The sequence below is a fragment of the Oncorhynchus mykiss genome, chromosome 6, assembly GCF_057628025.1.
Source record: "Oncorhynchus mykiss isolate SJ-2025 chromosome 6, ASM5762802v1, whole genome shotgun sequence".
In the NCBI taxonomy this organism is placed as follows: Eukaryota; Metazoa; Chordata; class Actinopteri; order Salmoniformes; family Salmonidae; genus Oncorhynchus; species Oncorhynchus mykiss.
The window spans coordinates 2551478-2566134 of record NC_143027.1 but is presented as its reverse complement, the minus strand read 5'-3'; the positions used below and the strand labels follow the sequence as shown (position 1 = coordinate 2566134).

The 14657-nt window shown below is 44.2% G+C and overlaps 1 protein-coding gene across 3 annotated transcripts in view; it reads right to left on the bottom strand.

Annotated features, from left to right (window-relative positions):
- The window catches only part of LOC110525145 (PDZ domain-containing protein 2), a 209886-nt gene that overhangs the window by 186833 nt on the left and 8396 nt on the right, over nucleotides 1–14657 (bottom strand). For all 3 annotated transcript variants that reach the window (XM_090236856.1, XM_090236857.1, XM_090236860.1), the window contains exons 2-3: nucleotides 3818–4753; nucleotides 2574–3124 (exon numbers count right to left, since the gene is read on the bottom strand). In XM_090236856.1, the coding sequence (XP_090092982.1) occupies nucleotides 2574–3124; nucleotides 3818–3964 (698 nt within the window). In that variant the 5' untranslated portion in view covers nucleotides 3965–4753. The remainder of the gene's footprint in view (nucleotides 1–2573; nucleotides 3125–3817; nucleotides 4754–14657) is intronic.

Below are 14657 nucleotides of genomic sequence, written 5' to 3'. Positions count from 1 at the left end.
GTTCTACTAACACACTGAAGCCTCAGTCCCCTCATCCAGCTGGTCCTGAGTTCACTAACCTGTTCTACTAGCACACTGAAGCCTCAGTCTCCTCATCCAGCTGGTCCTGAGTTCACTAACCTGTTCTACTAACACACTGAAGCCTCAGTCCCCTCATCCAGCTGGTCCTGAGTTCACTAACCTGTTCTACTAACACACTGAAGCCTCAGTCCCCTCATCCAGCTGGTCCTGAGTTCACTAACCTGTTCTACTAACACACTGAAGCCTCAGTCCCCTCATCCAGCTGGTCCTGAGTTCACTAACCTGTTCTACTAGCACACTGAAGCCTCAGTCTCCTCATCCAGCTGGTCCTGAGTTCACTAACCTGTTCTACTAACACACTGAAGCCTCAGTCCCCTCATCCAGCTGGTCCTGAGTTCACTAACCTGTTCTACTAACACACTGAAGCCTCAGTCCCCTCATCCATCTGGTCCTGAGGTCACTAACCTGTTCTACTAACACACTGAAGTCTCAGTCACCTCATCCAGCTGGTCCTGAGTTCACTAACCTGTTCTACTAACACACTGAAGCCTCAGTCCCCTCATCCAGCTGGTCCTGGGGCTGAGTTCACTAACCTGTTCTACTAACACACTGAAGCCTCAGTCCCCTCACCCAGCTGGTCCTGGGGCTGAGTTCACTAACCTGTTCTACTAACACACTGAAGCCTCAGTCCCCTCATCCAGCTGGTCCTGAGTTCACTAACCTGTTCTACTAACACACTGAATCCTGAGGACCCTCATCCAGCTGGTCCTGGGGCTGAGTTCACTAACCTGTTCTATTAACACACTGAGGTCCTCAGGACCCTCATCCAGCTGGTCCTGGGGCTGAGTTCACTAACCTGTTCTACTAACACACTGAAGCCTCAGTCCCCTCACCCAGCTGGTCCTGGGGCTGAGTTCACTAACCTGTTCTACTAACACACTGAAGCCTCAGTCCCCTCATCCAGCTGGTCCTGAGTTCACTAACCTGTTCTACTAACACACTGAATCCTGAGGACCCTCATCCAGCTGGTCCTGGGGCTGAGTTCACTAACCTGTTCTATTAACACACTGAGGTCCTCAGGACCCTCATCCAGCTGGTCCTGGGGCTGAGTTCACTAACCTGTTCTACTAACACACTGAAGCCTCAGTCCCCTCATCCAGCTGGTCCTGGGGCTGAGTTCACTAACCTGTTCTACTAACACACTGAAGCCTCAGTCCCCTCATCCAGCTGGTCCTGGGGCTGAGTTCACTAACCTGTTCTACTAACACACTGAAGCCTCAGGACCAGAACATCCAATCAATCAGAATAAACCAGATTACAACACAGTCAAAACAAAACTACATTACATATTGGGAAACACAAGCACAAACACAAAGCAAAATGCAGGGCTATCTGGCCCTAAATCGACAGTACACTGTGGTTAACTTTTTGACCATGGTTACTGATCAAGACCTTAGAAAAACCTTGACAAAGTACAGGCTCAGTGAGCACAGCCTTGCCATTGAGAAGGGTAGACACAGGAAAACCTGGCTGCCTGTAGAGGAAAGGCTGTACAACCACTGCACCACAGCAGAACCTGGCTCCCTGTAGAGGAAAGGCTGTGCAACCACTGCACAACAGCAGAACCTGGCTCCCTGTAGAGGAAAGGCTGTACAACCACTGCACAACAGCAGAACCTGGCTCCCTGTAGAGGAAAGGCTATACAACCACTGCACAACAGCAGAACCTGGCTCCCTGTAGAGGAACGGCTGTGCAACCACTGCACAACAGCAGAACCTGGCTCCCTGTAGAGGAAAGGCTGTGCAACCACTGCACCACAGCAGAACCTGAGACGGAGCTGCATTTCCTGACAAAATGTCAACAATATAAAACAATTAGAGAGTGTCATTTCCCCAAATGTGAAACCCTTATTCCACGTTCCAAAGACCTCTCTGATGAGGATAGGCTACCCGTCCTGTTGGGGGAGGGACAGGCTACCCGTCCTGTTGGGGGAGGTGCAGGCTGCCTGTCCTGTTGGGGGAGGGGCAGGCTGCCCGTCCTGTTGGGGGAGGGGCAGGCTGCCCGTCCTGTTGGGGGAGGGACAGGCTGCCCGTCCTGTTGGGGGAGGGACAGGCTACCCGTCCTGTTGGGGGAGGGACAGGCTACCCGTCCTGTTGGGGGAGGGACAGGCTACCCGTCCTGTTGGGGGAGGGGCAGGCTGCCCGTCCTGTTGGGGGAGGGACAGGCTACCCGTCCTGTTGGGGGAGGGACAGGCTACCCGTCCTGTTGGGGGAGGGACAGGCTACCCGTCCTGTTGGGGGAGGACGCAGAGAGCTGTGGGTTGGCAGCGCACTACATTGCTGCCTGTCATAAGATGACGGACAGTGTCTGACAGACCAACCTGCACATGTCCTCTACTGTATGCTTATTGTTATTGTTGAATGGAGGGTTATTTTGACCCTTGGTTACTGTTTTTACTGTTGTCAATTTGACAATTTTGATTCTCAAAAGAGAGAAAGAGAGGGGGGGGAGAGAGAGTGGAGATGTATTATTATTATAAAGGCTCCTCATACCTGGCTCCCGTGACGTCGACGCCCACCATCAGCTGACCGTTGAGTGACAGCAGCTCGTCTCGTAGTTTAATTCTACCGCACCTCGCCGCCGGACTTCTCTTCCTCACCTCCGTCACCCAGATACACCCCACGTCCAACACGGGTCCCTGATCCCCCTTCCTCCTCCTCCTCCCTCCTCCCTTCTTCCTGTTCTCCCCCTCCGGATCCCCGAATATCGGGATGTTACCGAAACTCAGTCCCAGCTCTGCCCCGTCCCCCTCCCTCTTGATGAGACACACGGCTCGCACCTCCGCGTCCACACCTCCGCACGGCGTTGTGGGTCGTGCCACAACGTTGGGCTCTTCGTCCTCTGTGAAGTTGAGCTGAATGTACTCCATCAGTTTCTGTATAGAGGCCTGACATAGAGACATGTCTCCACTGGTACTGTCGCAGACCGTACCGTCACTGTTGACCGTGCCGCTGCTGTTGACCGTGCCGTCGCTGACCATGCTGCTGCTGTTGACCGTGCCGTCGCTGACCATGCCGCAAGCATCCACCTCGTGTTCTGACTCCTGGTAGAAGGAAGAGATAGAAAACTACATTTAAATGTCTCTCATTCCACAATATTACAGTAATTAACATAATTACAGATTAAAACCCACATTGTCGACTCCTGACCAGTCAAGAGTTGAGACACCGCAATCATTTATTTTGTATTTATTTCACCTGTATTTAACCAGGTAGGCCAGTTGAGAACACCTTTATTTAACCAGGTAGGCCAGTTGAGAACACCTTTATTTAACCAGGTAGGCTAGTTGAGAGCACCTTTATTTAATCAGGTAGGCCAGTTGAGAACAAGTTCTCATTTGCAACTGCGACCTGGCCAAGATAAAGCAAAGCAGTTCGACACATAAAACAACACAGAGTTACACATGGAGTAAACAAACAAACAATCCATAATATGGTAGGAAAATCTATATACAGCATGTGGAAATGAGGTAGGATAAGAGAGGTCAGGCAATAAATAGGCCATGGTGGCGAAAGTAATTACAATATAGCAGATTAACACTGGAGTGATAGATGAGCAGATGATGATGATCAGATGATGGTGTGTAAGTAGTGATACTGGTGTGCAAAAGAGCAGAAAAGTAAATAAAAACAATATGGGGATGAGGTAGATTGGGTGGGCTATTTACAGATGGACTAAGTACACTATAATACTGGATCCAGGTATAATACATCATCTATATGCATTTATGACAAACCTGGTAAGAGTCTTGGTCCGGGTCTCTGCTGATGGTGGACTGCTGGTCTGGGTCTCCATAGTTGTCCTGGTCCCTGGTCTGTACCCCCAGGAGCCAGTCCTCCAACAGGGGGAGGTGGCTCAGGGCGTTCTCCTGGGTGATGGGCATCGTGGCTGGGGCTGGGCCAGACCAGAGCCCCCCTGCATCCTGGGTTGATAGACCCCTATAGAGCCCTCACATTCAACTCTGGACCTCAAAGACAGTTCCACTGATTTTTTTTCATTGTTTTCCCCCGTCTAATCAGGGACTGATTTAGACCTGGGACACCAGGTGGGTGATTCCCCTCTAATCAGGGACTGATTTAGACATGGGACACCAGGTGGGTGATTCCCCTCTAATCAGGGCCTGATTTAGACCTGGGACACCAGGCGGCTGTAATTGATGATCAGGTAGAACAGAGAACAAGCAGACACCACTGCTCTAGGAGCACCATACGTGGGCGAGGGAGTAGAGCCGGGTCTGGCGTCAGTCTATCAGAGTACAGATAGACTAGGACACAGGGAGTTTAGTGGACTGAGGCTCTCTCATCTAGCAGTGTTAGAACAACGGGTTAGAGCGAAAACCCCAGGACGTCAGAGAGATCTGAAAAGTTTGAGTGTGTGTGTGAGTGAGTCTGCCGCAGTCCCCATCGGCAACCCCACGGCCATGATGTCACCACCCAGGAACAAAGCAGAGCTGTAAGGGAAGTGTGTGTGTATGTGTGAGATGGGGTGTCGGCTCCCTACACTCTACGGGGTAACTGGAGAGAGTGGAGAGCCATTATCCGCTTGGCTGGCAGGGTTCCGGGACCAGGCAGGGTGTAAATATCCCATAATTGAGACTGATGAGGGAGAAGGGTGTCCGTGCTCACATCACCACCCGGGGTACTGGGGAGCGTCAGGTTCACGCCTCATTCACCTAAAAACAAAGTAGAAAAGTCCACATCAGAGAAGTTATAGTGTACGTGCCAAATGGCATCCTATGCACTATACAGTCCATGGGCCCTGGTCTAAAGTAGTGCACTATACAGGGCCCTGGTCTAAAGTAGTGCACTATACAGGGCCCTGGTCTAAAGTAGTGCACTATACAGGGCCCTGGTCTAAAGTAGTGCACTATACAGGGTCCTGGTCTAAAGTAGTGCACTATACAGGGCCCTAGTCTAAAGTAGTGCACTATACAGGGCCCTGGTCTAAAGTAGTGCACTATACAGTCCATGGGCCCTGGTCTAAAGTAGTGCACTATACAGGGCCCTGGTCTAAAGTAGTGCACTATACAGTCCATGGGCCCTGGTCTAAAGTAGTGCACTATACAGTCCATGGGCCCTGGTCTAAAGTAGTGCACTATACAGTCCATGGGCCCTGGTCTGCGTCAAGGCAAAGGGTGTCTATTTGAAGAATCTCAAATTTAAAATATATTTTGATTTGTTTGACACTTGTTTTGGTCACTACATGATTCCATTCCATATGTGTTATTTCATAGTTTTGATGTCTTCACTATTATTCTACAATGTAGCAAATAGTAAAAATAAAGAAAAACCCTGGAATGAGCAGGTGTGTCCAAACTTTTAACCGATAGTGTATATATTTTACTCAGTGTCAACAAAAGACGGCTGGATGGATGCTGAGAGACAGACCCCAGGAATGACTCACTCTCACAACAGACAAATTGATGTTTAGACAGTTTTATTTCCATATACTGTCTATGGTGGGTCAGTGTCCCAGACAACGGTGAATCATGGTGGTGGTAAGGTGATGTCCCAGACAGTGACCCAGCAACAAAGCCCACCCAGACTCTGAAATGACAGTGTCACAGGATTAGTGACCCCTCTTCTCTGACCTCCTGTCCTCCTCTCTGACCTCCTGTCCTCCTCTCTGACCTCCTGTACTCCTCTCTGACCTACACCCTCCCCTACAATAACACCCTCCCCTACAGTGTGATAATGCTGATAGCGATAACACCCTCCCCTACAGTGTGATAATGCTAGTAGCGATAACACCCTCCCCTACAGTGTGATAATGTCAGGTGTCTGTTCTGTTCTGTTTCTCTCAGTGATATTAGACCCTGTTCCTCTCAGTGATGTTAGACCCTGTTCCTCTCAGTGATGTTAGACCCTGTTTCTCTCAGTGATATTAGACCCTGTTCCTCTCAGTGATATTAGACCCTGTTCATCTCAGTGATATTAGACCCTGTTCCTCTCAGTGATATTAGACCCTGTTTCTCTCAGTGATATTAGACCCTGTTTCTCTCAGTGATATTAGATCCTCCTTCTCTCAGTGATGTTAGACCCTGTTCCTCTCAGTGATATTATACCCTGTTCCTCTCAGTGATATTAGACCCTGTTTCTCTCAGTGATATTAGACCCTGTTTCTCTCAGTGATATTATACCCTGTTCCTCTCAGTGATATTAGACCCTGTTTCTCTCAGTGATATTAGACCCTGTTTCTCTCAGTGATATTAGACCCTGTTCCTCTCAGTGATATTAGACCCTGTTTCTCTCAGTGATATTAGACCCTGTTTCTCTCAGTGATATTAGACCCTGTTTCTCTCAGTGATATTAGACCCTGTTTCTCTCAGTGATATTAGACCCTGTTTCTCTCAGTGATATTAGACCCTGTTTCTCTCAGTGATGTTAGACCCTGTATGGAGTGAATTTCCTTCTACTGAAATGACTCTGACATACTGCTCTCCCAAAAGGCCTTCAGAGACCTCTACACAGGACAATCTGTAGACTGTTCCAAAGCTCTGTCTTCAGAGACCTCTACACAGGACAATCTCTAGACCGTTACAAAGCTCTGTCTTCAAAGCTCTGTCTTCAGAGACCTCTACACAGGACAATCTGTAGACCGTTACAAAGCTCTGTCTTCAGAGACCTCTACACAGGACAATCTGTAGACCGTTACAAAAGGACGGACGACACAGATCCGATATGGAATGCGGCCAAAAGAGAAAAGCATCGGCTAGACAAGCTGTATTGTGTGATTGGGTTTGTTACGGGGAGTTGTTACGGGGGTTATGTGCAGGGGAGAAAGCAGAATACATGTATTCCTGGTACGGGACCTCCTATATTTTAGGAGTCTAGTCATAGAACTACATATAGAATCTCTATTCATTCACTAGGATCTCTGTGGGTCTAGTCATAGAACTACATATAGAATCTCTATTAATTCAATAGGATCTTTGTGGGTCTAGTCATAGAACTACATATAGAATCTCTATTAATTCACTAGGATCTCTGTGGGTCTAGTCATAGAACTACATATAGAATCTCTATTAATTCAATAGGATCTCTGTGGGTCTAGTCATAGAACTACATATAGAATCTCTATTAATTCACTAGGATCTCTGTGGGTCTAGTCACAAAACTACATATAGTATCTCTATTAATTCACTAGGATCCCTGTGGGTCTAGTCACAGAACTACATTTCGAATCTCTATTAATTCAATAGGATCTCTGTGGGTGTAGTCATAAAGATATGTCATTTAATGTTTAAAATGTATTAACTTTTCATGGTGGCATAAACACAACCATAAACTCAACCATTCAAGATGTTTTCATCTGATTGTCAAGCAAATCACTTCAAAAGGTCTCCTTTAACAGGCTTCCTCGCAGCTGGTTCATCCACTCACAACATGTCTCCAACCTCCAAACAGTGGTGAATGACAGAGACACCTGCTTCATGCTGTTTAAACAGCAAAGGTTAACCCTTTAACGACCCCCAGGGACCTGCTGGACAAAAGCCTACTGTGTCTCAGGTTGTCTCAGGTGTTAATGTTTCTGTTCATTTCTGTTGACTTCTTCTCCCAAAGTGTTCTCGGACGCTCCGTTGTCTAGAAGCGAGTCATTAAAATGTTGAAACCGGCTCACAGTGACTAGCATAATTGTGTTGTGTTAATGGATGAAACAAATGGGAGAGATACACATATTTTTAGAAAGTATTCAGACCCCTTGATGAACAGAGCCTTTATCTACCTATCTACAACGGATGATAGGTAGATATCTTAGCTTAGGGTCGTTGTCCTGTTGGAAGGTGAACCTTCACCCTAGTCTGAAGGCCTGAGCGGGATTTCATCAAGGATCTAAGTACTTTGCGTCGTTCATCTTTCGCTCGATCCTGACTAGTCTCCCAGTTCATGCCACGGAAGAATAGCACGACAATGGGCCTCAGGATCTCCTCACGCTATCTCTGTGCATTCAAATTGCCATCGATAAAATTAAATTGTGCTCGTTATTCGTCACTTATACCCCTACCCATATCATAACCCCACCGCCACCATGGGGCATTGTGTTTAACAACGTTGACATCAGCAAACCGCTCGCTCACACGACGCCATCTGTCCGGTACAGTTGAAACCGGGATTCATCTGTAAAGAGCTTCTGCAGCGAAGCCAGTGGCCATTGAAGGTGAGCATTTCCTCACTCAGTTACGACGCCGAACTGCAGTCAGGTCAAGACCCTGATGACGACGTGCACGCAGATGTGCGGTTTCTCTCAAATTTTGTGCGGATTTGGTTGTGCAAACCCACAGTTTCATCAGCTGTCCTGGTGGCTGGTCTCAGACGATCCCGCAGGTGAAGAAACCAGATGTGGAGGTCCTGGGCTGGCGTGGTTACACGTGGTCTGTGGTTGTGAGGCCGGTTGGACGTACTGCCAAATTATCTAAAATGAAGTTGGAGGCGGCTTATGGTAGAGAAATTAAAATTAAATTTTCTGGCAACAGCTCTGGTGGACATTCCTGCAGTCAGCATGTCAATTGCACGCTCCCACAAAACTTGAGACATCTGAAGCATTGGGTTGTGACAAAACCGCACATTTTAGTGTGGCCTTTTATTGTCCCCAGCACAAAGTGCACCTGTGTAATGATCATTCTGTTTAATCAGCTTCTATATATGTCACACCTGTCAGGTGGATGGATTATCTTGGCAAAGGAGAAATGCTCCCTAACAAGGACGTAAACAACTTTGTAAACAATATTTGAAAGAAATATTATTTTTGTGCATCTCATGAAACCAACACTTTACATGTTGCGCTTATATTTTTGTTCAGTATACATTACGACAATATTATTAAATTATGGCAGTATTACTACATTATGACACTATTATTACAGTATCATTAAATTATGACAACATTATTACATTAAGACAGTATAATTACATTAAGACAGTATAATTACAGTAAGACAGAATAATTAGAGTATCCTTAAATTATAACAACATTATTACATCATGTCAGTATAATTACATTATGACAGTATAATTACAGTAAGACAGTATTATAACACAGTATTATTACAGTAACACAGTATTACATTACAACAATATTACATTATTACCACATTATGACAGTATTAGAGTAGTATTACATTATGACAGTATTAGAGTAGTATTACATTATGACAGTATTAGAGTAGTATTACATTATGACAGTATTAGAGTAGTATTACATTATGACAGTATTAGAGTAGTATTACATTATGACAGTATTAGAGTAGTATTACATTATGACAGTATTAGAGTAGTATTACATTATGACAGTATTAGAGTAGTATTACATTATGACAGTATTAGAGTAGTACTACATTATGCCAGTATTAGAGTATTATTACATTATGACAGTATTAGAGTAGTATTACATTATGACAGTATTAGAGTATTATTACATTATGACAGTATTAGAGTATTATTACATTATGACAGTATTAGAGTAGTACTACATTGTTACAGTAGCATCACATTGACAGTATTACATTACATTGACAGTAGTATGACAGTATGACAGTAGAATGACAGTGGTATGACAGTGTTATTACAGTATTATGACAGTATGACAGTACTATTACATTATGACAGTATTATTACATTGACAGTACTATTACATTATGATAGTATTATTACATTGACAGTATTATTACATTATGACAGTATTATTACAGTAGTATTACATTATGACAACATTATTACATCATGACAGTATTATGACATTATTACAGTATTATGACAGTATTATTACATTATGACAGTATTATGACATTATGACATTATGACAGTATTATGACAGTATTATTACATTATTATGACAGTATTATGACATGACAGTATTATGACATTATTACATTATTATGACAGTATTATTACATTATGACAGTATTAATACATTATGACAGTATTATGACAGTATTATGACAGTATTATTACGTTATGACAGTATTATTACGTTATGACAGTTTTATTACAGTATTATTACGTTATGACAGTATTACAGTATTATTACGTTATGACAGTATTATGACAGTATTATTACATTATGACAGTATTATTACATTATGACAGTATTATTACATTATGACAGTACTATGACATTATGACAGTATTATTACATCATGACAGTATTATTACAGTATTATTCATTTGACAGTATTATGACAGTATTATTACATTATGACAGTATTATTACATTATGACAGTATTATTATATTATGACAGTATTATTACATCATGACAGTATTATTACAGTATTATTCATTTGACAGTATTATGACAGTATTATTACATTATGACAGTATTATTACAGTATGACAGTATTATTACAGTATGACAGTATTATGACAGTATTATTGCATCTATTCTAGTATAATTATAGATTATAGTGTATTATATATTCTAGTATAATTATATATTCTAGTATAATTATAGATTATAGTATATTATAGATTATAGTATATTATAGATTATAGTATATTATAGATTATAGTATATTATAGATTATAGTATATTATAGATTATAGTATATTATATATTCTAGTATAATTATAGATTATAGTATATTATAGATTATAGTATATTATAGATTATAGTATATTATAGATTATAGTATATTATAGATTATAGTATAATTATAAACCATAGTATATTATAGATTATAGTATATTATAGATTATAGTATATTATAGATTATAGTATAATTATAAATCATAGTATATTATAGATTATAGTATAATTATAAATCATAGTATATTATAGATTCTAGTATAATTATAGTATATTATATATTCTAGTATAATTATAGATTCTAGATTCTAGTATATTATCTATTCTAGTATAATTATAGATTATAGATTCTAGTATATTATAGATTCTAGTATAATTATAGATTCTAGATTCTAGTATATTATCTATTCTAGTATAATTATAGATTATAGATTCTAGTATAATTATAGATTCTAGATTCTAGTATATTATCTATTCTAGTATAATTATAGATTATAGATTCTAGTATATTATAGATTCTAGTATAATTATAGATTCTAGATTCTAGTATATTATCTATTCTAGTATAATTATAGATTATAGTATAATTATAGATTATAGTATAATTATAGATTATAGTATATTATAGATTATAGTATAATTATAGATTATAGTATATTATAGATTATAGTATAATTATAGATTATAGTATATTATAGATTATAGTATAATTATAGATTCTAGTATATTATAGATTATAGTATAATTATAGATTATAGTATAATTATAGATTATAGTATATTATAGATTATAGTATAATTATAGATTCTAGTATATTATAGATTCTAGTATATTATAGATTCTTGTATATTATAGATTCTATTATAGACTGGGTGGTTCGAGCCCTGAATGCAGATTGGCTGACAGCCGTGGGAAATCAGACCGTATACCGCGGGTACGACAAATGCGCTTATTACGTTGTTAACCAGTTTAAAATAGCAATAAGGCACCTCTGGGGGTTTGTGTTATATGGCCAATATACCACGGCTAAGGGATGTATCCAGGCACTCTGCGTTGCGTCGTGCTTAAGAACAGGTGTATTGGTCATATACCACACCCCCTCTGGCCTTAAGGCTTAAGTATATTATAGATTATAGTATATTATAGATTATAGTATATTATAGATTATAGTATATTATAGATTATAGTATATTATAGATTATAGTATATTATAGATTATAGTATATTATAGATTATAGTATATTATAGATTATAGTATATTATAGATTATAGTATATTATAGATTCTAGTATAATTATAGATTATAGTATAATTATAGATTATAGTATATTATAGATTATACTATACATCTGTCCACAAAACCCAAGAAAGAGGTGGGGGCCAGGTTGGAAGGGTACATGGGAACAACCTGGGCGGCAGGTAGGAAGGGGACGGGGGAACAACCTGGGCGGCAGGTAGGAAGGGTACAGGGGGAACAAACGGGGGTCAGGTAGGAAGGGTACGGGGGAACAAATGGGGGTCAGGTAGGAAGGGTACGGGGGAACAACCTGGGGTCAGGTGGGAAGGGTACGGGGGAACAACCTGGGGTCAGGTGGGAAGGGTACGGGGGAACAACCTGGGGTCAGGTGGGAAGGGTACGGGGGAACAACCTGGGGTCAGGTGGGAAGGGTACGGGGGAACAAACGGGGGTCAGGTAGGAAGGGTACGGGGGAACAAACGGGGGTCAGGTAGGAAGGGTACGGGGGAACAAACGGGGGTCAGGTAGGAAGGGTACGGGGGAACAACCTGGGCGGCAGGTAGGAAGGGTACGGGGGAACAACCTGGGCGGCAGGTAGGAAGGGTACGGGGGAACAACCTGGGGTCAGGTTGGAAGGCTACGGGGGAACAAACGGGGGTCAGGTAGGAAGGGTACGGGGGAACAAACGGGGGTCAGGTAGGAATGGTACGGGGGAACAAACGGGGGTCAGGTAGGAAGGGTACGGGGGAACAAATGGGGGTCAGGTAGGAAGGCTACGGGGGAACAAACGGGGGTCAGGTAGGAATGGTACGGGGGAACAAACGGGGGTCAGGTAGGAAGGGTACGGGGGAACAAACGGGGGTCAGGTAGGAAGGGTACGGGGGAACAAACGGGGGTCAGGTAGGAATGGTACGGGGGAACAAACGGGGGTCAGGTTGGAAGGGTACAGGGGAACAAACGGGGGTCAGGTTGGAAGGGTACAGGGGAACAAATGGGGGTCAGGTAGGAAGGGTACAGGGGAACAAATGGGGGTCAGGTAGGAATGGTACGGGGGAACAAACGGGGGTCAGGTAGGAAGGGTACAGGGGAACAAATGGGGGTCAGGTAGGAATGGTACGGGGGAACAAACGGGGGTCAGGTAGGAAGGCTACGGGGGAACAAACGGGGGTCAGGTAGGAAGGCTACGGGGGAACAAATGGTGGTCAGGTAGGAAGGCTACGGGGGAACAAACGGGGGTCAGGTAGGAAGGCTACGGGGGAACAAATGGGGGTCAGGTAGGAAGGGTACGGGGGAACAACCTGGGCGGCAGGTAGGAAGGGTACGGGGGAACAAACGGGGGTCAGGTAGGGAGGGTACGGGGGAACAAACGGGGGTCAGGTAGGGAGGGTACGGGGGAACAAACGGGGGTCAGGTAGGAATGGTACGGGGGAACAAATGGGGGTCAGGTAGGAAGGGTACGGGGGAACAAATGGGGGTCAGGTAGGAAGGGTACGGGGGAACAAATGGGGGTCAGGTAGGGAGGGTACGGGGGTGCTCCAGGGGTGTGTCTGTGTGTGTGTACTCCAGCCAAGAAAGAATAGCCACTATCCAGCTCTGCCCTCTCGAGTGGTTATGTCTCGCTGGTGGTTGTGTGTGTGTGTGTGGTTAGAGTAACCACAGCCAACAGTGCAGGCCTCCACTCTAAACAGGCATTCAGCTCAGGGCATCACAGGGGTTTTCTGGACCACTTTATGTTAAGAAGGGCTCTAAACAGCCTGCAGGACCACAAGACCAAACACCAAGAAGGGAGCAGAGCGAAGGAGACGAGAGGAGAGATTTAAATACTACATGCCACAACAGGGCTGGACTGTCTGGCCCCATTCCACAGCCACTGCCTTCTCCACTGTCCTCTCCACTGTCCTCTCCACTGCCCTGTCCACTGCCCTGTAGGACCTGGTTGAAAGTAGAGCTGAGCCCTATAGGACCTGGTTGAAAGTAGAGCTGAGCCCAATGGGACCTGGTTGAAAGTAGAGCTGAGCCCTATGGGACCTGGTTGAAAGTAGAGCTGAGCCCTATGGGACCTGGTTGACCGTAGAGCTGAGCCATATAGGACCTGGTTGAAAGTAGAGCTGAGCCCTATGGGACCTGGTTGAAAGTAGAGCTGAGCCCTATAGGACCTGGTTGAAAGTAGAGCTGAGCCCTATGGGACCTGGTTGAAAGTAGAGCTGAGCCCTATGGGACCTGGTTGAAAGTAGAGCTGAGCCCTATGGGACCTGGTTGAAAGTAGAGCTGAGCCCTATGGGACCTGGTTGAAAGTAGAGCTGAGCCCTATGGGACCTGGTTGAAAGTAGAGCTGAGCCCTATGGGACCTGGTTGAAAGTAGAGCTGAGCCCTATGGGACCTGGTTGAAAGTAGAGCTGAGCCCTATGGGACCTGGTTGAAAGTAGAGCTGAGCCCTATGGGACCTGGTTGAAAGTAGAGCTGAGCCCTATGGGACCTGGTTGAAAGTAGAGCTGAGCCCTATGGGACCTGGTTGAAAGTAGAGCTGAGCCCTATGGGACCTGGTTGAAAGTAGAGCTGAGCACTATGGGACCTGGTTGAAAGTAGAGCTGAGCCCTATGGGACCTGGTTGAAAGTAGAGCTGAGCCCTATGGGACCTGGTTGAAAGTAGAGCTGAGCCCTATAGGACCTGGTTGAAAGTAGAGCTGAGCCCTATGGGACCTGGTTAAAAGTAGAGCTGAGCCCTATGGGACCTGGTTGAAAGTAGAGCTGAGCCCTATGGGACCTGGTTGAAAGTAGAGCTGAGCCCTATGGGACCTGGTTAAAAGTAGAGATGA